The 23925-nt window shown below is 41.0% G+C and overlaps 1 protein-coding gene across 1 annotated transcript in view; it reads right to left on the bottom strand.

The window, feature by feature from the left end:
* Positions 1 to 154: 154 nt before the first annotated feature.
* The window catches only part of LOC117562820 (potassium voltage-gated channel subfamily KQT member 4), a 53679-nt gene continuing 29908 nt past the window's right edge, over positions 155 to 23925 (bottom strand). Inside the window, exons 2-15 of the mRNA XM_034240722.1 lie at positions 18281 to 18371; positions 17078 to 17204; positions 16732 to 16907; positions 15561 to 15686; positions 14684 to 14794; positions 14483 to 14578; positions 14264 to 14352; positions 13300 to 13425; positions 12771 to 12791; positions 10231 to 10460; positions 10044 to 10143; positions 4709 to 4840; positions 4334 to 4472; positions 155 to 3347 (exon numbers count right to left, since the gene is read on the bottom strand). Of these exons, the coding sequence (XP_034096613.1) occupies positions 3159 to 3347; positions 4334 to 4472; positions 4709 to 4840; positions 10044 to 10143; positions 10231 to 10460; positions 12771 to 12791; positions 13300 to 13425; positions 14264 to 14352; positions 14483 to 14578; positions 14684 to 14794; positions 15561 to 15686; positions 16732 to 16907; positions 17078 to 17204; positions 18281 to 18371 (1753 nt within the window). The 3' untranslated portion in view covers positions 155 to 3158. The remainder of the gene's footprint in view (positions 3348 to 4333; positions 4473 to 4708; positions 4841 to 10043; positions 10144 to 10230; positions 10461 to 12770; positions 12792 to 13299; positions 13426 to 14263; positions 14353 to 14482; positions 14579 to 14683; positions 14795 to 15560; positions 15687 to 16731; positions 16908 to 17077; positions 17205 to 18280; positions 18372 to 23925) is intronic.

The following is a 23925-nucleotide window of genomic DNA, read 5'->3' as shown; positions in this document are numbered from 1 at the left end:
CAATAAAAGCCATTCCGTAAGTGTCAACCATCACACAGTAGATCATTTATTAATAATAAGAATAATTCAGACAAAAAAAGAGACTGAAGTCAACATACAGTCCAAAGAGCTTTATTGAAACAAATAAATTAATAAATTAGTCAAGTGAGATAATTTATCCTCAGCAGATACACTTTATGTATCTCTTAAAAATATCTAATATAGGTGTGCACTAGATTAAAAAATAAGAAAAGCGCCATATTTCATCAACCAGTAGCTACATCAATTTGAATCGGAAGACTTTGTTGGCTTCAGCGTACTTGCTTATTGCTTTGATCTGTTTCATTTTAACAAGACTTCCAATTCCTAAGAGAGCAGTTAAAGGGCAGCGAGCTGGAATGTCAAATGGCAGCAAGTCAGTGAAAGATGGATGGTCGCACGTCATGAAGAAGAGAACGTGCAGATTGAGTCATGCATAGCATTCAGTCAGCTGGACAATCTCCACTGTTTCATACTTGGTTTCCTAGACTAGCGCCTCAGTGGCCTCAGAGGTAGTTGTGTGGAAGCCATACTTCTCTATGTGACATGCTTATGGACGGATCATGCCTGCAGAGTTTCCTGTGACCATACAAATGTCCATGCCTGCAGGTCTGACTGCTGTTAACATACAGTAAGGGACTCGATGCTCGGAGGCTCTGCTGGAGTTACAATGATATGCTAAACGCACAGTAATATACTCAGAACATATCAAAGGTTGCAGCAGTCATGAGAGACTAATACCCTAAAAAGTACATATTAAGAACAATTTTTATTTCTTTAAATAGGAAAAAAATCTATTATGTAAAATACTTGGTTAAAGCAGCATCTATGTTTACATTTGAAACAGAAAGCCGCTCAGTTACAGAACAAGGACATAGAAGGCACAGGTCACACTTCCTTTTTATGTCTTGACTCATGAGTCATGACTCAACAGGAGACATCCTTATTGTTTCTTCTTTTTCTAATACTGGGGCCACCACGAACAACAACATGCAATACAGTGATCTCACATTTTCATGAAGCTTAACACTCCAGGTGACAATGAAGTGAAAGCACTTTTAATGCCCCTAATAATTCCTTACTATAGTTTAGGCCAACGAAGCGACCTGGTATTTTTCTACAAAATGAATGCAAAATGTGTATGATGCACACTGTAAGCTCTGAAGCGCCATTAGACCAATGAAATACATTCACTGTTTGAAGTCTGAGTTTAGCTTGGATGGAAAAGTGGAGCACCTGAGTCAACTGGTTTGACTGGAATAAATACATGAAGGGACAGAAGAACTGTGTCCACTGGCCAAATACAATATGGTAAATGTTTTCTTAGTCGAAGCTGGCAGCAATTATCTGATGATGTTTAAAAATATATACATTATGAGCTCTGCGATTGGTGAGTGTGAACCTGATCAGCTGTGTTTAGTTACCGTTGTGTCATCCATGATTCAACTTGAAGGAAACATGCTAAATGTATTTGAAGATCATATCTAACTCAATTAAATATATTAATTTAAATCCTACATTTACTTTAACAACCAAAATCATTACAAAAAAAACACAACACTTTGCCGTATGGGTTACACAAAATCGAGTGCATGAACATAATTACAGTAAAGAAATCAAACACAAAGATAAAAAGACAAAAATGTGTTATATTCATCAAGTGCCAAAGTATTTAAGTAAAGGAATTGCTTTCTTTGCGTCTGTGTGTGTTTGTATGTTTGTGCGTGTGTGCACTCTCCAGTTTTGTCCACAAGCACAGAACGTTAACTGTGCATCTAACATGTCCAAGAAAGAAAGCCGAAAAGACAGAAGAGAGTAAACAGCCAGTAACACCTATGGGTGAAGCTGTAAGGCTGGAACCATTTCCTAAGACACGTGCATTCATGAGGATAATGGCCTGGAATTCATGCGTTAGACCTGGACGCCTTACAGGTGGTTCTTTGTTTAAAACTGGCCAGAGATCACATGCCGTCTGATGACTGTAGGAGGGAGACTCACCCTCCTTTAGTAGAAGAGGATCAGCTGAAATGGTAAACCTGACCTGAGGCTAGATGTGATTGATGAGGAGAAGTACCGACATTTTTTATAAATGTCTAAATTCAGACCGAGGGTCAGGGAGGTTTCATCTACAGTAACATGCATGTCTGGGGGACGGGCTGCAAGACAGAGAGGGTTAAAGGGCATGATAAAAAGACAAAGGGACATTGGAAAGAGGGGATTTCAGACCAGTTAAAGGACATGTTGGCTCTATAAAATCTTAACTAGGTAGGAACATTCCTCACTTGAATGCCAGCCAAACAGGGAATAATGCCTAGGGAATCTTTTTTGCAAGTGGGCTTGATAGAGACGTAACATCTGGGAGAGGGAATGAATATGAAAACAAACAACAATGTACAGTACACATCAGTCACTCTGACTCATTCCTCCGGCTCAACATTATGGGCAATCAAAGCAGGATTTACACATTAAAATCTCCACTGTTGGTTAGGAAGGTGTACCGCGGAGGTTTGGTGCTTTGGCGAGGGGGCTGTCGAGCCAGATCCAAGGGTCAAATTATATTAGTGTCAATGGCTCCTTTAGTGCTTTACTGTTTGTCTGGTGCTGGGAAATGTGTAGGTCGGACCCATTACATTCATTACAGCCATGCTATGGTACCGAACAAATGACTGGCATGGCACTTGCAGCACTGTTTACGTCAGCAAACTCTCAGTCAGTTGATTCAAGCAGCCATGAAAAAAAAATGGGATGATGAGGGGAAAAAAGACAAGATTTCTCCAAATATAAAAAAATTCATAGTCTGACTATCTTCAGTTAAAAGCTTTAAAAGAGGCATTGATATATAGCATGAGGTGAGTGAAAGTGGTTCAGTATTCAAGTCATATTTGTTCATGTGCCTTCTCTTCATCTCCATCCTCATGTAGTGGGTGTTCAGGTGGAGCCATCTGCTGGCCTCCATCTGTATCTGCTCTGGAAACACATTCACTTCAGGAAAAAGGGGGAGGGTGGAGGTTTGAGATGAAAGGGTAAAAATCATCCCAAACAGATATGAAATGATGGAAGACATTAAGGTGAGGACCCAGCCGCAGGAAGACGTTCTGTAAAGGGTTTGTGAGTCTGTGTTGGGACGACTCGGCTCACTGTCAATCCAGGTTGCCGCTCTCGGAGATGTTGAGCGTGTTGGCGGAGGGGAAGAGGTCTTTTTGGTCCATGGGGCTCTGGTAGTCAGATGTCAGGTCGGGGTCCAGGAGGGTGGACAGGGTGAAGTGGGACGAGCCTTTCTGAGAGTAGAAGCTAAGCAGGAGGTCCAGCTTGTTCTCTATGGACTGTACCTGAACACACACACACACACACACACACACACACACACACACACACACACACACACACACACACACACACATAGATGTGTACAAATGCGACTTTCTAATTCATTCAATTTCATTTTTTACTGTTGTTTATTGCAATGTATTTCCAATGCCTGTATTTATATTTACACTACTTGTACTTACAGTTGTCTTTTATTACACTAAATGTATGTTACTACCTCTGTTACTAAGGAGGACATGTATTTGGTTCTGATTCTCTGTGTGTCTGTCAGTGGAATTACAGGAAAACTACTGGGTCGCCATGAAACATGGTTAAAGGGTGCAAAGAAAAACCCATGAAAATATGAGTAGGATTCATATCACGGTGATATCACGGGGTGGAAAGTCACATTATGTATCATTTTGGTGAACTCTGAGATATGGGGCATTGGTGCTGCATTCACGAGGCACCTGGATGTTCGGTAAAATGTGTTTATTAAAGGGAAAAATTCAAATGAACGCCTCGTCAATTTGAAGAGATATTTGTAGTGTTATTAAAACAATCAACCATGTTGTTTCCACATGACGACTTATAGGTCATAATTACATTGAAGTCGAAAGAGTAGGGGTTGATCTAAGGAGCACATGAAAGCACCATTGGCCTTCTTTTTTCTTTTGGTTCTGCATGTTTCATTCTAGTTGGACTGTATGTCTGTTCCTTGTCTTGCATCTTGTTCTGTACCTGTTTTGGTACAACATATATCAGGAGACTTAGTCATTAGCTGTTAAATCCTCTTGTGAGCTGCAGAAACGAAGGCTACCAGAAGAAAGCCCACTTTGTTAGTTGAACAGGGACTTCAGCTCTTAAATGCTAACATGACTTCCGGTTCTAAGTTTATTCCTGCACTTTCAATGCCAGCCTACAATACTGAATGAAAGCGAACCATTGTGATCATGAGACACATGTTGGTACAGATAATTGTTCATAAATGAAACTCTTCCGCTGTTACCTGTTTCTCCACTTTTACAACACGTCCCATCATGCTTAGCTCATCCAGTGGGTCCAGTTCTGGCAGTGTTTTCTCACCCTTTTCAGAGCGCATTTTCTTATCGGTCTGGACGGCTCCTCGCCCAATTATCTGGTCCACCCTTTTTACACAAACAAATGACCATAAACACAAAGATTCATGGGACTAAATCTGTTTCCATTCCTGTTAACGCTAATGAACATGCTACTGACCATAGCTTCATATTTAAAGCTCAGACATGCAAAGTGGAATTGATCGAGCTCAAAGGCACACAAGAAAGAAAGCTGAAATAATACTTTGAATTTGTACAAAACAAAGTATTTGAGATGTATTTGTTGTTAAAGGTATGACATGTACCTCATCTGCAGGCTCTTGATACGGCCCAGCATATCCAGGTGTCCTGCCGAGTACTGCTCGATGACGTCCTTCACATCGTACGGACGCAGCGTCTCCTTAAACTTCCTCTTGGCCACAAGAAATTTTAAGATCCTGCACAAACACACCAGACTCGCTGTTATCATTCCTCTGAGCAACTGTAAAGAACCCCAAACTGCACACACACATATATGGACCTACAGTAAACCTTTGGAAATATGCACGGGCAGGAAAACTATCAAACGGTGCGTGAGACCCTGAGAATACCAAGATTTATTACAGTCAGAGTGACCTTATCATTCACAAACAGCCCCATAAAGAGAGCAGAGTTTAACTGTGTGGATATATTGTGATGATGACGACATCTCCCAGAGACCTTTGCTTATCGGCAAATGCTGTTTCAGCAATTAGCATCAACCCTAACATAGTAACACACACAAACACCTCTATCGGAGCTTCCTGCTGTTCCTGCTCTTTTGTCAGCATGCTGGACCACAGCTGCTCCCCCTCACACACATCCCAATGTGGGGGAATCACACCGAGGAATGTTGACCCAGCGCTGCCAACGTATCACTGACAACATAACAGAGTCGGTATTTCTGGGCGTCACGATGGAGGGAGTGGAGGATGTGCAAGAGATAATTGGGAGGGAGTGAAGGGAAGTTTTGGGTTTGTCACTCATTTCACATCTTATCACTCACAGGATAGGCGGCTCTGAGATGCTGGCTCTGCAGAAGGCCCGGAAACACCAAATGTAAGCGAGACAAAACACACACACTCAAGCTGTCATCTCGCCCTGTGATGGCACAAGTCAAGCCGGGTGAAACGGAGGAGTGGAAAAGGAAGAAGGGCATTTTTGTTTTAAAGGAAACCCTATCTCACACACGCAGGCGACTAAGTCCACTGTAATACTCCAACTTGCATCGCAGGACGAAGAAAAGAAATCGCTAAAAAGGTCAGAGGAAGCAGGGGATCAGAAACAGCTGTCCTGAGAAAACGTCACACACACAATTTTGGGTACAGCAACGAAAATAAAAAAAGAAACATCACAACTGCACCTACACACACTAACACACACACACACACTAACTAACACACACACATACCATGTATACATCACTTCAGGGGACATTACATTGACTTACATGCATTTCCTGGAGACTTATCCTAACCTTAACCATAACCAACACATGCCTAACCCTATCCCTTACCCTTAACCTTACCCTAACCAAGTCTTCACCCTAAAATTAATGATTACCCTCATGGGGACCTCCAATTTGTCCCCATAAGGGAGGCGAGTCCCCACACGTGACTGTGTAAACAGATTTAGCACCCCACAAGTATAGTAATGCTAGGCCACACACACACACACACACACACACACACACACACACACACACACCCACACACACACACACACACACACACACACACACACACACACACACACACACACACACACACAGGCTTAGCAGAAGCAAGTGAAATCTGAACTTCAGAGAGGGGTCAGTTTCTGAAATAACCTTTGTTGAGCTCTGCAGCGCTTGCATTACAGCAGCCACATGCAGCGACAGTTTTGTGGAGTGACCGGCGCTGCAACAAAGGGGGAGAGAAGGTCTGAGGGAAGGAGAAGAAGAGCGAGAGGAGGAGGAGAGGTGGCCTACAGCTGTCAGTGCGCTCTCCCCCTCACGCAGCACTGTTTCTTGATGACTCCTGTGCTTTGGGTATTATTGCAGGTGGACTTTTCTTATTTTGCAGGTAGATGCAGATTTTCTTTTGCCAGGGTGGTCTCAGGTGTGTGAAAAATAAAAGCTTTGTGGTGGGGGGGGGGGGGGGGGGGGGCTTGGGCGGTTTGATTTAGATCCTAGGTTTCTTCAAAATGCTGACTTTTTCTTAGTCGATAAAATAGCTTTTATAATACATGGTCAGGTCTGAGTGTGCCCCCCCCCCCCCCCCCAGAAAACGTTCTCCTACGGTGCAACATTTACTGGCACAGCTCACTGAAAGATATTATATCTTCCTAATGTAAGGAAGTTGAGACGTTACAACGCGGCGATGATTGGAGGGACAGGAAATGTCATCTGTGCCCTGAAATGCTTGCATAGTGCAAATAGTTCTGCAATTCAGCAAAGGGGGATCCATGATAGTCTCCAATGGCAAAGTTTAATCTGTGACTTAAAAATGACTGTTATGCTGACAAGAATCCAGGGTGGGGCAAAAAGTGTGAGCCTCTGCGGGGAGAATCTGACTCTCCAAAAGATAAGAATACCTACCTGCTAGGTGAACAAAACTAGCGCAGGTACAGTACTGTATGTGGATTAAATCACAAATTGTGCATAAACACTATATGACTTTGAAAATATAACAGCTTAAAAGCTAAAAACTGATGAGGATGACCAGAGATCAATCGTTAGAAATCATAAGCAACTTTTTACTTAATAAAGTAGCTAAAAAGCAAACCATTTTCGGAGTCACAGGAAGAGAGCACAGAAAAATATCAAAGCCTTGTTTTTTCATACTCCATTTATTTTTCTTCTTCCTCTTCTTCTCCTCTTGCTCCCGCTGCCTTCCCCTCCGTACATAAACAGAACACTGTACTCATTTATCCGAGCAGCCGGGCACTGATAAACCACTGCTGCGTAATTCTGTGTTTCACAAACATCAATCATGAAGCTCGGCAAGGCTGCTGTGTGTGTGTGTGTGTGTGTGTGTGTGTGTGTGTGTGTGTGTGTGTGTGTGTGTGTGTGTGTGTGTGTGTGTGTGTGTGGGTGTGTGTGTGTGTGTGTGTGTGTGTGTGTGTGTGTGTGTGTGTGTGTGTGTGTGTGTGTGTGTGTGTGTGTGTGTGTGTGTGAACACAGTGAAGCACCTGCTGATTGCACACCTGCACTCTCTATATAGGAACTCCCTCTCTTCTATTGTGTACAGCGCAGAGCTGAGGTCAGAGCCATCTGCTGAGTCTGGTGCAAATTGAGGAGGGGTCATATTATACCGTATCAGTGGCAAAGTGATATCAAACTAAAATTATCATGTTGCATCCGGCTGGAGAATATCTAGCGGTAGTGTTTTTTACTAAGAAGAAACCTCCAATATAACAGGAGAGCTTCAATGTTTTTAAGAGGAACATATTTCTTTACGTATTTTAGCTGGCTAAAGCCAGGCCGTCTCAAATAATCAATATCAGTTTAACTGTATGCTATATTTTGAAAATGTTGAATACTTTACCTCGCTGTCAGACAGCCCTTTCCGACAGGGAGAGCTGTTATCTATGCTTTCTTCAAAGCAACCAGACTCCTTTGACAAAATCAGTAATCATTTAATATTGGTTTATCAGGAAGTTGGTTTGTGATAATGTGTGTAACCGGCCGCCATCTACAAAAGCTACATTTACAATTAATTGGAAAAGTACCTCAAACAGCCACACTCGATAACATTCAAACTATCCCATTAAGTGTTAGCACAGGTTCAGACAGCAAAAGTTGTTTTATTAAAATAGACTAGTTACTTCTTTCTTGTGTAATCATCATTACCAGGATGGATCAATCCAAATTGTAGTAAGGATTATGACATATCTAGACTCCTCTTTACACAATAGACAGAAGTATTTACCACAACACTGTTGACAATTTGATTTTACTTGATGGATCATTAATAATAGTTCAGATGGGTGCACAACATGGCGTCTATTTCAAGGCACATACCTACAGTACGTTCTTCCAGTGCTTCACAGAGTGCATGTGCAACCACACAGGCAACGTCACGCTACCCAGATGTCTGCTAGCAGTCTTTTTCTGCCACCATCAGAGAAAAACTCTACGCTGTTAGTGTGAGTGTTACTGTTTTTAATGGATGGTGTGTGTGTGTGTGTGTGTGTGTGTGTGTGTGTGTGTGTGTGTGTGTGTGTGTGTGTGTGTGTGTGTGTGTGTGTGTGTGTGTGTGTGTGTGTGTGTGTGTGTGTGTGTGTGTGTGTGTGTTCAGGATATTGTTGGTAACCCTGTGGGATATCTGCACATTCCCAAACAGAAGGTTATGTATTCTTGTATTTAATACATGAGTAAGTAATTACTAACTAACTAACTAACACACACACACACTCCATGATTTATGAATGTAGATATGGTGCACAATGCGAGAGCGTGTAAAACCTGATGTGAGCACTTGCAGAAAAAAATCTGAGCTTGTGTGCATACATTTACACTTATCCAAAACAAAACGTTTTGTAGCTTGTAGAAAACAAATGAACTTAGTGCTACAAAACTTTTTTTTTTCTTCTGTGACTTCAAATTTGGTTCACAGATACATGGATATTTTATACAAGTGTAAATGTATGCACACAAGCTCAGATTTATTTTCTGCAAGTGCTCACATCAGGTTTTACACGCTCTCGCATTTTGCACCATATCTGCCTTCATATTAATCTCCATTTTTAGTTTTTGCTTTCCTCATCACTGCAATCTAAAGGACGTCGTATCTATTCATTCAGAGTGTCTAAGCACACATTTTCCATGACATCTATCACTCACATACATCACATCAAAGCTGACAGCAGTATCCTGTGATTCTTTCTCAGCTGTGTGTGTGTACTCTCTAATAGGCCACCCTGTCACAACACATGGCCGGCCGAAATGAGCTGGGCTTGTTCAGCGACAAGGTCACGTGAGGTAACTAACCCCGCTTCAGAAGGGCTCAGTTTCCTCTTCTGTGGAGACATTTCTACTCCGTCAGCTGAATCTGCGCACACCAGTGCCTAAATTGAGGAGCAGCATGTTCACAGACTAATGCATGCTGTCAAATACCATGAGAAGTGCCCATGTCTGAATACATGCATGGGTTTTTTCATCTGAACACAGTGACCTTATTCTATCAATGAGCAGCGGCACAGCAGCGCCTGCTTGCACCTTCAGGAGCGTTGGCCTAGTAAGACTGGAAACATGAGCTTTCAGAGCACAAAAAGCCCTCAGCCTAAGGGTTTCATATTTTCATTGATTTAACTCAACATGGGTGAGCCATTTCTAGATCTAACCGGAATCAGGTAAGGTCCAAAAATATATAAAATAAATATTATAACATCTCAAATGAAGAAATATTTTAGGTTTTTCTAACTTTATATTACCTTAGTGTATTCATTATCTGGTTAGAAAACAGCCCCGAAACTCAGACCGAACATATTATCGGCTGTAGCAACTGAAAATTAATTCAGTGCTCAAAGGAACAAACAAATGCTTTTAAATGGGTGCGACAATTACAATGTTGAAGAAGGACCACCATATATGTACAGATATGTAAAAGAAAATGGAATATTGTTAATGTCAGGACTCACCTGACAGCCCGTATGAGTGTCTTCACTGCTGGTATTACGTCCTCCATGGCCACGTCACAATAAGGTTTGTCTTCCACACTGTCCTCCCCGAGCCCATCCACTGAGCCAAGACAGAGGAGGACACATTATTAAACAGAAATGGTGCTTATGGGTGTAATAAAGGTGTTTTGACATTTGTGGTGCCTACCATCAACAGGTGGACGGGGTTTGAGGCGAAGGGAGGTGCGAAAGCGTGTGCGATCATTAAAGCTCCAGCTCTTCTGGACCTTCCCTGGGCTCGTGGCCTCGGGGACGTTCTCCTGGCTGGGGGAGCGGCGGACCCCGGAGCCCGTGGGCATCTGAGACCCCTTGTTCTTAATGGACTGGGATGATCGGGAATGATTCATCCTTATACGATCCCGGAAGCCCATTTTACTGCTGAAAGTGAAGGTAAAATATTTAAACATCTCTAGGCACAGTGGGGGTTTTCTTGGATCCTAAAAGGTTTTCTTTTCTCAATGACCACACTGTCCATGCCTTTGACCTTAACAGAAATCTAAGCTGTGTTATCCTGGGAGTTTAGCGGAGCAGCAGAACGGCAGCCTGAGCTTGTTAGAAAAGAGTTAGTTAGTAAAAGTGACACGACAAAATATGGCTTGGGACTTTCAGGACAATCATCAGAAAGACTTGACAAACAGACAAAACAGGGCCACAAACAGACATTTAGATTGTGTCTAGCTGACTTGTCAGGGAGGCAGTTTGACCCCTCAACATTGCTAAAAAACGTATTCTGCCCTGAGGATTTGCTTATTTAATTTGCCTATCATAGCACCTGATTCAGCAAAAAAAGACTGAAACCTGATTCAAGACTTGCAGGAGTGCTGGGCAGGCGGAAAGACACGCTTTCCTAATCCCATCACAGAGTGAATAAGCATCAAAAATATCGGCTTCAAAGCGCAGCCATACAAAAGGTGTCTGATTAATAACTCTATAGCACTCACAACAACCCATGCAGGCCGCTAGTGTGAGGTCATCTTTTTACAGGAGGAAAGCTATTTGGCGACCATTCTCTCCAACAGATTGACTCCTACCCTGAACCATGCGGTATTAACATGCTCTTGAGAGCACTCCTTCTCTGCAGCCACTTACAGCTCACACACTGTCACGGATCCATAAGGCAATGCAAATATCATGCACCACAGAGCAATTCCAGCGCAGTCGTTCACTCCCGCGTCTTTACGATGATATACTCTTTGTTGTGCGTGTTACGGCCAGCCATTTAAATTAAAATTTAAATAGTTAAGGGAGGTTAGTGGAAACTGCATTTCATAGAGGCTAGCTGAAATGCTTCAGGACAAATGGAGGAAATGGGGGAGATAGAGTGAAAGGGCATTGCATGCTGTTTGGTAAGTAAATAGTTTGAATGCATTCAGGTTCATAAACTTCACTGAATCTTTCTAAAGCATTAGAACGATATCGCATGCAAACAGAAACACTTAAAAAACCTTTTAAAAACACAGCACTAACATGCTGATTTTGTTGAAAGGTTACATGACTAATATGAAATAGGAAAACATGCTGAATCATTTAAACCTTCTCTCCAAGAAAACACTATAAATGAGCCAAACAACTTAGTTTAAAACGTAAGTCAAGAGCAGGGCAATTCTTTTGACTTCAGCTCTATTTTGAGTAAAGTTGTTTGCTTATTTTTTCAGTGGAATATTTGTATTTTCTTGTTTCTTTAGAGATGTTAGATGTAAGCACATTGGAAAACGGGACTGATGTTTTTTCAACACACGGTTTATCCTGATTTTCAAGCTAAAGCAAGTAAAATCTGAACTTGTTTCTCCAGCAGGAAAGATTGAGCTGGAGAAACATCCTTTGAGGAAAGAGGAACACAGCAATTCTTCATAGTCAAGTATCACTCAAGTACTTGTGGACCAGAGTAATGCCTGATTAAAGTACTCAATTGGTAAGTGCAGGATTTGGTTAAAAAAACAAAACAATGCACCGTTCCACAAATATGAGTGTTTCAGACAAGGTATGCGTGTTTTAGGAGTATGCCCCGTGCACAGGCTTGTTGCCACGGATACCTCTGCTTGCGGCCATCGTGAATCCGGAAGAGACCCCGTTTTTTAGAAAGGAGTTGACTGAGGAGACACACAAGGCAGAGGGAGAGATGGTGAGAGGAAGAGGAGTAGCACACGGGAGGAAGGAGAACGAGAAGTTCTGGGACAAAACCTGGGTACATTGTTAACCCGTTAGGATAACGTAGCAAAGGGGAGAGAGGGTGAGATGGAGGGGTGAGGAGTGAGATCTCAATATTCCAAAGAGCCCTTTCCCTTCCTCATATTGCTGCCTTACCTAAACCTGGAAGATTAACTTCTGAGGGACCGTTTTGGATTATGGAGACAGCGTTAGTGAGAAGTGAGGAGGCGGGTTTAAACCGGTAGGCGGGGGTGGATCATGCAAAGGTAGTGGGTTAGTGTTTCACCCGAGTATATTCATCAACACAGCCCATTAAACATCATGGTTTGACAGCAGCTCCTCAAATCCAAAACATTTCTTCCAGCACAATTTGAATTATTTTGGTGCTTCTTTCATCAAATGCATGCATAATTCTGACATTTCACATTATCAGCCCTAGCTTTGCTATTTTTAACCTTAACATGTTATGAAACTAATGCAGCACATTTGCTATAAACACCCTTCAACCCACAAGCACAGCGCATGACTTGGAGAACAAACCTGCATGGAACTTCTGCCTTCCTGAGAACAGATGAAGGATGGAGGATGGAAAAGACACGATGGACATAGAAGGGAAAGAAAAGAGGAAGACAGGAAGAGGCAACCAGTGAGTGAACAGCGGGAGGCGGAGTGGATGTCAAAAGTATGAGCTAAGCAGACAAAGATGCAGAGAAGCACAGTGGGGGCCTGCAACACAGTGGTCTCAAATCAGCATTAGTGACACATCATTAGAAACACAACACATTCATGCAGAAAAACCCCGGAAGCAGTCTGTGTTCTTTGTACACCTGTTGAATGTATGCTCCTGTTAAACCCTGTTGTTACTGTTTTTAATGGTATGTGTGTGTGTGTGTGTGTGTGTGTGTGTGTGTGTGTGTGTGTGTGTGTGTGTGTGTGTGTGTGTGTGTGTGTGTGTGTGTGTGTGTGTGTGTGTGTGTGTGTGTGTGTGTGTGTGTGTGTGAGCATGAGTGTAGGCAGACTTTTGGCCACCTGTCTGAATGTGAGGCTGTGAGAGGTGGCGGGTGCGTACCTGTCCCCTGACAGGTGGGGGGGGCTGTAGGGCCGCAGCCCAGACAGCAGCGTGTGGTAGGAGTTCTGGAGAACCTTCTTGGTCTTACTCTGCCGCTGGAGGTGACTGAACAGTAGCGTCAGTTCTCTGACACCCCCACGTGCACAAATGAACAAAAAAAACACATGACAAATGAACAAAAAAACAACAAAATATGGAAAAACTCACAAAAAGGCCAAACAAATGGTCCAAACACTCAAAAGAAGAGGGATACTTGAGAGGATAGATGATATGTAAAAGTTTGAATTTAAAGGCACAATGAATAGGATTTGTCGGTTGCAGTGTGCCTCACTTGTTTGCCATTTTTAATAAACTCTACCTTTGTGTAGAGGTTGAAGCCAATAAACATCTTGATGATGGACATGGATCTGTGTTGGCCATCTTTAGTATATGGTTGTTTTTTTCAAAAGAATCCTACTCATTGTGCCTTTAAAATATTGCAATATAAATGTTTTATGATATGTTTCTATTTGAGTTCCTCATGTTCCCTTCCTTTTAAGTAAATACAAATTAGTCAAATTAATACAGAAAAGCGAAAAATATAAGAAACCACTGCGTAGAACAAAAATAATAAATGTAACAGTGGTGGTAGAAGCATTTTTGGGTTTGAATTACATTTTTATTATATTAAAATGACAGAAAACAACATCCCTTTTTACTTATACCACCACTGCCCAAATGTAACTGAATGGTGTTGATGATGGAGGAAAAGTTCAATCATTTCTGATTTGTGCTGTGTGTTTTCATAACGATGTGTATGAGCAGGGACAAAACAACGCTAACTATTGTACATAGCTGACTCTTTGGTGATGGAACTCTCAAATCTCTGTCTGCTTTTATGACAAAACTCCAAACAAACACAACCACAGATTTCTGTGGGTTGAATCCACTCAGTGCTGAGCATTCACACATATGGGGAACTTACCTGAACGAAGGCAACATGCTGTCATAGAAGTACCATGTGGCTGTCAGATAGGAGTGTTTGGCATCTGTTGAGTAGAGACGCCATGCGGCCTGGAGAAAGATACAAAAACACAGAAACATCAGTGAAAGTTAACTAATAACTAATTAACTAACCACTGTTAATCTATGAATGAACACATGATATAAAAGCAGCGTGAATGACTCTCCCTGTGACTCTTACCTGTATCAGGTTGGCAGCAGGCATCCTCCTCTTCTCAAAGTGCTTCTGCCGGTGCTGCTCCTGAACCTTCAAGGCAAAGCCGGACCCCAGAATGCCCTGAGGGTCAGAGGTCAAATCAAAGTCAGTAAAGCATTTCTGACCAGGTTGAACCACTGAGAGGGTTTTAGTAAATAAAGAGTAGTGAATATACAGGAAACTTACAGCAGGCAGGGCAAAGAAGGAGACTCCCAGAAGAGCGAAGCCAGCAGCCAGGAGCCGACCCTGCCAGGTACGAGGGGTTTTGTCACCGTAGCCGATAGTGGTTAGAGTAATCTGGATGGGAGGATAAATATACATGATCACACACATAGATGTAGGAAGTTCATATAATATGTATTTTGTGTGAAACTACAAATGTTTTCCATGTTTAATTTGTGTAATTTGGACTCTATTTGATCAAGCTTTGAGGGAGAGACTCCTCAATTCACCCTTCATACTCCACCATAACAAAAATGTTTTAACATGAATTTAAATGGGTTTATCTGTCTGTATTTTTACTAACATAAGCAAATAAAGTTTAAAATGTCCAAAAGATTATGACTTTTCATAATAAATCATATGAAATTGATCGGGAAAGCTTGTTGTTAAATCTTAACTCAATTCAGTTGATGCCTGGCAATATTTCAATAGTTCTCAAGGATTATATATGTAATGTAGATGAATCCTGTTATTGTTTCAAAGTCAACTTTAATGTCAATCTTACTCAGTTTGTGTTTACAGACAGAGAGAACGAAATTCCAACAATCCCGAATGTAAAATTATACAGATATGTATAAAATATGTATATCCTATATACACAGTCAACAGGTACATTTACATATATACACACATTAAGACAAAATAAAAAACACACATTTCGTTGTGATATTCTCAGATGTCTTATGCTTATTACATTTCACTTTATGTTTGTATTGTCCGTCACCCTCTTGTTTGTTATTTGTTTTGTTTTTATTATAAGAACATTTTCACGACAAAAGTTATATATTTTCTCTTCAGCGACAGAGATACTGTGTGCCTGAGTGTGTTATGTTGTACTCACAGTCCCCCACCAGAGGGAGTCTGCGTAGGTGTTGAAGTCTGAGTTGATGTCTTTCTCTGCCAGGTAGACGAGGAAGGAGGCAAAGATCAGGACCAGGAAACCTATGTACCAAGCTGTAATCAACTCCTGAGAGGGACAGAGAGGAGGAATCAATCTCACCTGTCAGAAACACAGCAGCATCTCCAGCATCATAATCCCTGCTGTCATTACCGTATCACTATCATCATTAACGGATAAGTTCCCCTCATCATCATATTTGGTGTCCACTTTTGACTTGGCTGCACAGTTCTGCTTAGACAGCTGATGTATCAACTCATCATCATCGCCATCGGCCACCGGTGGGTGTCAGATGTTTGGGTCAGCATAAAAACAACTAATTGCTGAAATTGAGCAGCTATAGGGAAGTTTTATGTTGAGGGCAGCGAGTGTAATCAACCCGTTACAGCTGGTCAGTAGACTCACCACATATTCCTCAACGCTGAGAGTTATTAAGTTATTCATCCCATTAGTAACCATCATCCCCAGCCTTTTAATAACTAGCTCATTCCTGCTCTTATATTAATCCATAAAGCTGTATGTGGCGAACACGCATTTGTATACACTTCATTTTAAATATCAGCACCACTGATGGGGATGCTCTGATATTACGTTTTCACTCCGAGTGCTTTGGGTATTGGCTGATCATTGTTAAGCTGTAAGTCTCACTGTGTGGAAGTGCCGTAGTTCATATATTGATATCCTAACTTGTAGTTTTATTGAATTGTTATTTTTTGATAAAAATAATACATTGTGCACAAGCAACTTGAAATTACCAATAATTACAATTTAAGATTAAATATTTGAATGCAGGAAAAATGTGTCAAAGGTAAAAAAATGAAACATGAATTCAATTCCAGTATAACAAAATACAACTCCAATAAATAAAGCTAAATGTAAGCCTTAAACCCAAATGAGTTACCAACTAGTGTAAACCAACTTCAAATTAATACTTTAAATACTACAATAACTCCTTCAGCTGTGCTGTCTATCAGTTGAGGAGCTGACATAGTACAGTATGTGCATGTGTAAACAAAGTATTTAATTAAATATGGGCATTGTCTCTACAAGTAACTAGTGTATATAAATGCAGGTCATTCATAAAAACCAGAGATCGTGTTTTGTATATATTCACCTTGCTGTGAGCGTAAACCACTGAGCCCAGTAGTTTCCAGGTGCCTCCCCGGCGGTCGATACGGACCATACGCAAAATCTGCAGGAAGCGCATGCTGCGTAGGGCTGACGTTGCAAAGATGTTGCCCTGGGTCCCCGCTGCTATCACCGCCAGCGATGCCACAAATACTATGAAATCTGCGATGAAGTACAAAAAAAATTGTGAAGAAGTCATTATGAGGAGATAAGACAACAATTGTTGCATAAACCCTGTACACACACAGGATTTTGATGTGGGTTTGTGTACTGTACACACACACACACAGAGACATATACACACACACAAAAATACACACACACGCACTAACCTATGACACAGAAGGGCTTCCTGGCAAATCTCAGCCGTCCCTGCCATCCACGGTATCTGCTGCAACAGCCAGCCGCCCAGACCCTGATGAAGTACTCCAACCCAAACACCACGATCATCACAAACTCCTACAAAACACACACACATACACACACGCATACACACACAGGTCAGTGACATACAGCAGACAAGGGAGCTTAGTGTTTTACAGATCACCCAAACAAATCAACTCCCACACACCCAGGGCATATTTGAATGTACTCAATGTATAAGATGTATAGCGTGAGGCTATACAAGAAAAGTGTCATCTAAACTCAGTGATTCTCAAAGTGAGGTCCGTGGCATTTTTCAGGACTGCTGTAACACATTATTAAATGTTGAATGTTAAATAGATTGCGTCCTTATCTAACAAATGTTATATTACTTTAAATACTGTTAGCATAATCTGTTTTATTCAGAATTCTCTGCAATATCTGTGTGTATGTTGTAATTAGCATTTTCTCTTGATTCACCTTTTGTTATTTTGTTTAGTTACCCTGAAAACGATACGTCCAAGTCTTTGATTTTTTCATAGCATCATTAATATGAATATGGCACTATACAGAGCGACATTTCAAATGACCTGGCAGGTAAAAAAGTAGCCAGAACTGTATGTTTAACACAAATGTTGTCACGTTTTATTCAATAAAACATTAACTTAAAGGCTAAATAATTAAAGGTATATTAAAACAGTTATAGCCTATTAACAAGCCCCTCTGTCAGTCTTCTCTGTATCTCTTTGTCTGTCTTATTTTCAGGTGTCTGGACAAGAGTCCGACCATTAAGTAACACGTAAAGATGAGCAAGGTTGTAGAGGGGAGGAGGGGGCTGGAAAGCTTAGGAGTCAGGTAATAAGGAGAAAGCGAGTGTCCATTACCTTTCACTAAAGCAGCTGGAGCACAGAGGAAAAAGGGGGGATTATGGGATAGCTATTAGGATTAGTGGATCATGTCTATGATTTCCTGCGCAGTCAACAACACCTGAATCCTCCCAGCTGCTTACACCGCTGTCTGTGCCTCCACCGGCAAACAAAGCAACACGTACGCAAGCAAATACGGATACACCTAAGTAGGTGAGATGGCACGTGTGTGTGAAAAGGACAGACTTTGAAAACGGATGCTGAAGTAGTCATATGTTTGTGTTTGTGCAACAAAGAAGGTCTTACCAGGATGAAGAGGCCTTGGTTGGCGAACTTCTGGTGTTCTGGGATGGTGGAGAATACCGACAGCACCAAACAGCTGAACACCAGCAGGAAACTGAAACACAGATTCACACACAGGTCAGTGTAAATACTTTACAATACACTGAAAATACTGAAATAAAAACACACTTAGCGCTGAAGGGGAAAAACAAATGCACTAAATGAAACTCATTAAAGGTCCCATGTCATGCTTTTCCGGTTATTACCCGTCCCCTTGTGTGTTATGAAGGTTTTTTTTATGCATGTAAACGGTCTGCAAAGGCACTGTAGCAGCACAAACTCCCTATGAGTTATGCCGCTGATAGGCTAAAATGTGCTCTTTGCTGTGACGCGTTCCATATAAGAGTCCGAAGTCATTTATAGTCCATAGTGTTTCATAAAACGCAAACAATCAATGTACAACTCCCGACCTGACTGTCAACAGAAAGTATCAGAGCAAATTCACCCTCTTCCTACATCATATCCTCCCAAACCGGCATCCAACAGGTGACCTAAATAACAATAAACCACACCCACGTGACCATTCCAGGAAGTGATAAACAATAAGAATTAAACGCGATGCAAACAGAAATGAAGATAATAATACAAATAATAAGTAATGGCAAAACAAGCATTTTGGCTTTTCGGCCACAAACCCTCAAAGTACACCCTGTAGCGAGTAAAACTCTAACACAGAAAATACCTGTCTATGCTGCCCCAGAATGCCTCGTTGGAGATTTCTCTTTTTCCATTGTTTTCTTTCTGGGTACAGTGACGTGCCCATGCCCAAATGGACCCATTGGTCCAAATGGGCCAATCCGTGAAGCCGTTACGTTACGTCCACGGAGCCGTTAAGTGTTCCTCACACACACACACTCACTCTTTTCTCAGCTGCAGCTCCGCCGATTTCTCCTCCCTGAGAGGCTTTGAGTCGGTGTGTGAGCACACACACAAACTCCCAGCCAGGCTGCGGGTGTGTGTGTGTTCGGGCTGGGTTTCGCTGTCTCGCAGACGGCCACTGGGCTCATGGGGGGCGGGCGTTTAGGACAGACAGAGAGTGAATACACATACTATACAGAGATGCTGTATGAGGAAACCAATGTGATTTTGGAAAATTGCACAATATAAATCTATTTTAGTATATGTCAACAATGGAATTATGATCAGTAGAAATGGCCATGACATGGGACCTTTACAATATGCTTTGTTTACTCTCTGAGTGATTAACCAACAGAGAAAAACAAAACTGCACACAAGCAAGAGGGGATTTGTTGATCCATAAGCACAGCAAGCCAAGTCATACACTGTATGAATATACATTAGTTGTAGCTGAATATGTACTTACTTTTATTGGTTTCATGCCAACTGCACTTAAGTGCTTTAACCCTTTGAACCCTACAAGCCCCGAGGGGGTATGAATGAGATGTTTACTTAAGAAAACAGCCCAAATTACACCAATTATCATACCAGAAAAACAGAAGAAATTATTATTTTTTTAAAAGGAAATTATTATCTGACTGGAGGATTTTCCAATTTCCAACGGTCTATGAAGGAATCATGTGTGACGAAAGTCAGGGAAAGTAAAAAAAAACGTAGAGAAACTTTGAATGAACTGTGAGCTGTTTACACGGAGGACGTTGTGAATAGTTCAATGTTTAAAGCATGTGTAGCCCCAAGATTATCCCTAATCTTAGTATCTTAAGAGTACTGAAGTATTTTACTTTGGCCAGTGAAGTTTTAAGCAGCATGTCTGAAAAGTGTACTGTACTGTCTGATGACAAGTACTGTACCACTTCTTTCACAGGAAGACAACAAAATACTGCCCCGCACGCAAGTTATGGCCACTTCAGCATAATAACTACTCGTTTATAAAACACAACATCAATTCTGTTAAATTGTGTTTTATGTTCGAGGCCCTTTTATGTGACTATAAACAAAGGAGAAGTCTTCACTGGAAGAAGAGACGAGAGGGAGATGAGCAACATCGTTTTCACTTCTGTCCAACATCTCTTTTAATTTCAAAAACTATAATTACCTACTTTTATAGTTTATAGATCATTTTTCACATGCAGTTATTACATCCTTAAGAGTTTGAAGACAAGAATAATAATAATAATAAAGAGACTGCATATGTTGTAAAATCTTTTTAGGAACAGGTTACAAACTGCCTTAAGTAAACTCAGGATGATACATTAAGTTTAACTTCAAAGTAAAAACATTTATGTTTGAAATAGTGTGCTGCTGACAAGAAAAATGTTGCCACTTATGTAGCAACCGCCACACTATGTCCCACTTAACCAGTGGAAAAAGTTATTGTTAGATGTTTCAGAGGAACTGTCGACAGCACGATTAAAAGTACGAACAGTACTACCAGACAGCAGAGAGGTGGAATTTGTTTTCAGATAAGGTTAGGATATTATACCCATTTCGTACTATCATTATGTGTCAATCATTGTATGTCTTTATTTTTACTTTTATCCAGGGTGTTTCCTGGTTTTCATCCCTTTCATTTTGTGAGAATAAAACAAGGGAAGGGGTGAACAAAAAATAAAGATAACTGAGGGCAGGCTGGTGCAAAACACTTGGGCTAATTAGGGAACAAATTAAATAAATGTTTTTCTTAAAGGTGGGGTAGGTAATTTTGGAGAATCCAGCTCGAGTGCGCTAGAATTTGAAAATACACAGCTGAAAAAAATCTGCCACTTCCTTACAGAGCCCCTTCTCCAACACACACGAACGCGCACATGACCAATGAGGGCACGAGATACATTTGTGCACAGATGGAAGGCTGACAGGCAGGTAGGCCATCCAGTTATTTTAGCCGGGCCGGCTAAAATGATTGGTCGTGCTTTTTACAGTACTACGGCTTCCACAGATGACATTTTTTTATGGATTTTTTGTCAAAGCACTTCAGATATTCATTGCTATCGGGATGTTAAGAGCATTCCATGGAATATAACAAAAAGTGTATCTCGAGCCGGTTTCTCAAACTTACCTACCCCACCTTTAACATTCCTATAAACGTCACAGTACATTTATTTAATCAGGCCCTCTTATTAGGGTCAAGAGAGACCTCTAAACACAACAGAACCAGAATTCAAGAAACAATATAAATCAGCAAGGATATAACAAAAATAAGAATTAATAATAAAGCTTTAAAAGGTAAGCTAATGGCAGCTAATATATCATTCTGTATAAGTAGGTTCTGTTGTATACAACTTTAAATTACTTTATAGTTAAGTCAGAATATAGCTGGTCAACAGTGGCTGACTAACTTTTACTGCAGCTCAGATAGAAGAACCAAAGCACCCATACAATAACTGTGATCTAATCATTATTGTATGACAACATGTTAGGTAAAGAGAGTAGTGAGTTGCACACAAACACACAGCAGCACTGCACTCTGTGCCATGTGAATATCCATCAGTGATCAGGATTAGCAGGTGGCAGCTGCTGGTCCAGCTGGTGTAGATGTCAGAGCACAAAGTTACAACACTTGTTCGACACTAAACCAATTATCAAGGTCTCGCAAAATGGTGCCCTTTCTCTCCGATTAGTAATGCAATCAACTGGTCTCTCATCAGGCCAGGGTGTTTGAAATGAAATGCATTTTAGGCGCTCACATTGGAAAGCTGCTTAAAACTGGTGCAAGTCAGAAAACAAAAAAGCAGTCGGCAGTTGCTGCGGAGAAACAAACAGAAATTGGACGTTATTTAATATTGTATTTATGATTATTTATTCCATCGACACAGTACCACAGAAAATCTAAAAGGGACAGAGATAGTAAGAAGTGCATTTAGCAGAAGTGGAAAAGATAAGAACGACACATTTCCTCTCTGACTTAAACCCTGAGGGCCAATTTAGGTATTGGCAACTTGCCAAAATCTTACTACAAAAGCAAAACTTATACACAACCAATAGAGGTTGATACGGTCAATCTGAAAAGCCTTAATTCAAACTTATTTGTTCCTTCTCTAAACCCGCGTATAAAAGGAGTGTTATACAAAAACATATGCGAGGAGAAAGTGAACAAGCAACTTCTGAAAATGTTATTTCGTATTATTTGGCCGTACACAGCTTTTAGATGGTGAGATGTAGATCTTTGACAGCTAGAAAGACACTATAAACTGACCCCCCTCTAAACTACTATATACTGTATATTCCACAGTGCAGTGATGCATGCACTGTTTGTGCTTCAGTCAAGGCAGAGTTAATTTACAAAAACACAATCAGACTATGTGCATACAATGCATTTTAGTCATTCATCAACTGAGTATCATGCTGACTAAACTTCCTGTCATTTTCCCCTCGATTTAACGCTGTGTATTTCCATAGCAGATTAGTTGGGGCAACATCTCAGGTGGTTTCTTTTCATTGACTTGTGCTTTATGGCAGGAAACAAGTCACAGCACAGAGATCCTGATTGACAGCTTGGCTTTTTTTACACGATGCACTGCAACATTTCTGTATAAAAATAAGTAAAGTAAGCAACTCTGCATTTACCTGAATGTAATGCTATCACTTACATACAGTAACACTAAGATACCGCAGTGAGTAACTGCCAACACGGTTAACCATATTTGTTTATGCAGTCATTTTTAATCACAATGTAGAATTGTACTGGGTGTTGTGTGGCAAACCACTCCAACCTCATCTCATTCAGACCTCAAGCCACAGGCAGGCCTCAAATCCCAATAACTCTGAAACTCACATACGGCTGCCAAATACTATTTACATCATCTATGTTGAAGCCCTTAAACCAAGCATCTGAGAGTGTCCTGTGTTGCTTAAAGAGACACTGAGAACATACCAAAGACTACTGATGATGAGAACTATGATATTTACAGCACTTAGGTACTCATTCAATATTTTGTATATACCTATTGTTACTCAAGCAGCGCCTCCAGGTCAAATAGTAAAACCAATGCACCAGTGCCTCAAAAAGCGTTTTCTCTAATATCCAGCAGGACAAGACTCCACTGGTTGTCTATGAGAAAAATACCTTGATTAATCATCTCAGAAAATGTTTTCCTGATAATTTCTTTGGCCGCAAAGTCTTCTTAAAAACAGTATGATGTCCACCTCGTAAATAATGTCTCGTTTAGAGTAAAATAGACCATAACGCAGGGTACGCAGTAATGTGGGGCTTACTTGTGGTATCTCTCAGCACCATGCCCATTGGTTTCTACCAACCAATATACTACATCATTTGTGAATGGAAATCAACAATCGTTCTTCATGACCTGGGAATGTCTGCCAAGATTACTGTACACATTAACAAACGCATTAATAAATAAATACATAAATGAAAATGATGAGGAGACATTCAGGCAAATGCAAGATGCATGTCCAGAGGGAGTCATCTTTCTGCTGAGGGCAGACTTTCACCAGCCCTCCCTCCTTTCAGGGAAATGTCAATTAAAAGAAAAGCATCAGTCGAAATCCCCAAAATCAGCAAGGTTGGTCTCATGGGGACATAAGGGAGAAATGTGCTTCACTGACATACCTCAACAAAAATATGATATGATATTGAAAATAAAGATATCTGGAAATCATATTAAGGATTTGGAGACAAGAGAATGTAAATATCAGCATTAACATTGCAGCATGGCCAGGCCCGAGACAATACA

The sequence above is a fragment of the Gymnodraco acuticeps genome, unplaced genomic scaffold (assembly GCF_902827175.1).
Source record: "Gymnodraco acuticeps unplaced genomic scaffold, fGymAcu1.1, whole genome shotgun sequence".
Taxonomy (NCBI): domain Eukaryota; kingdom Metazoa; phylum Chordata; class Actinopteri; order Perciformes; family Bathydraconidae; genus Gymnodraco; species Gymnodraco acuticeps.
The sequence above is the reverse complement of the archived record's forward strand: the minus strand, read 5'-3'. Positions and strand labels throughout refer to the sequence as shown.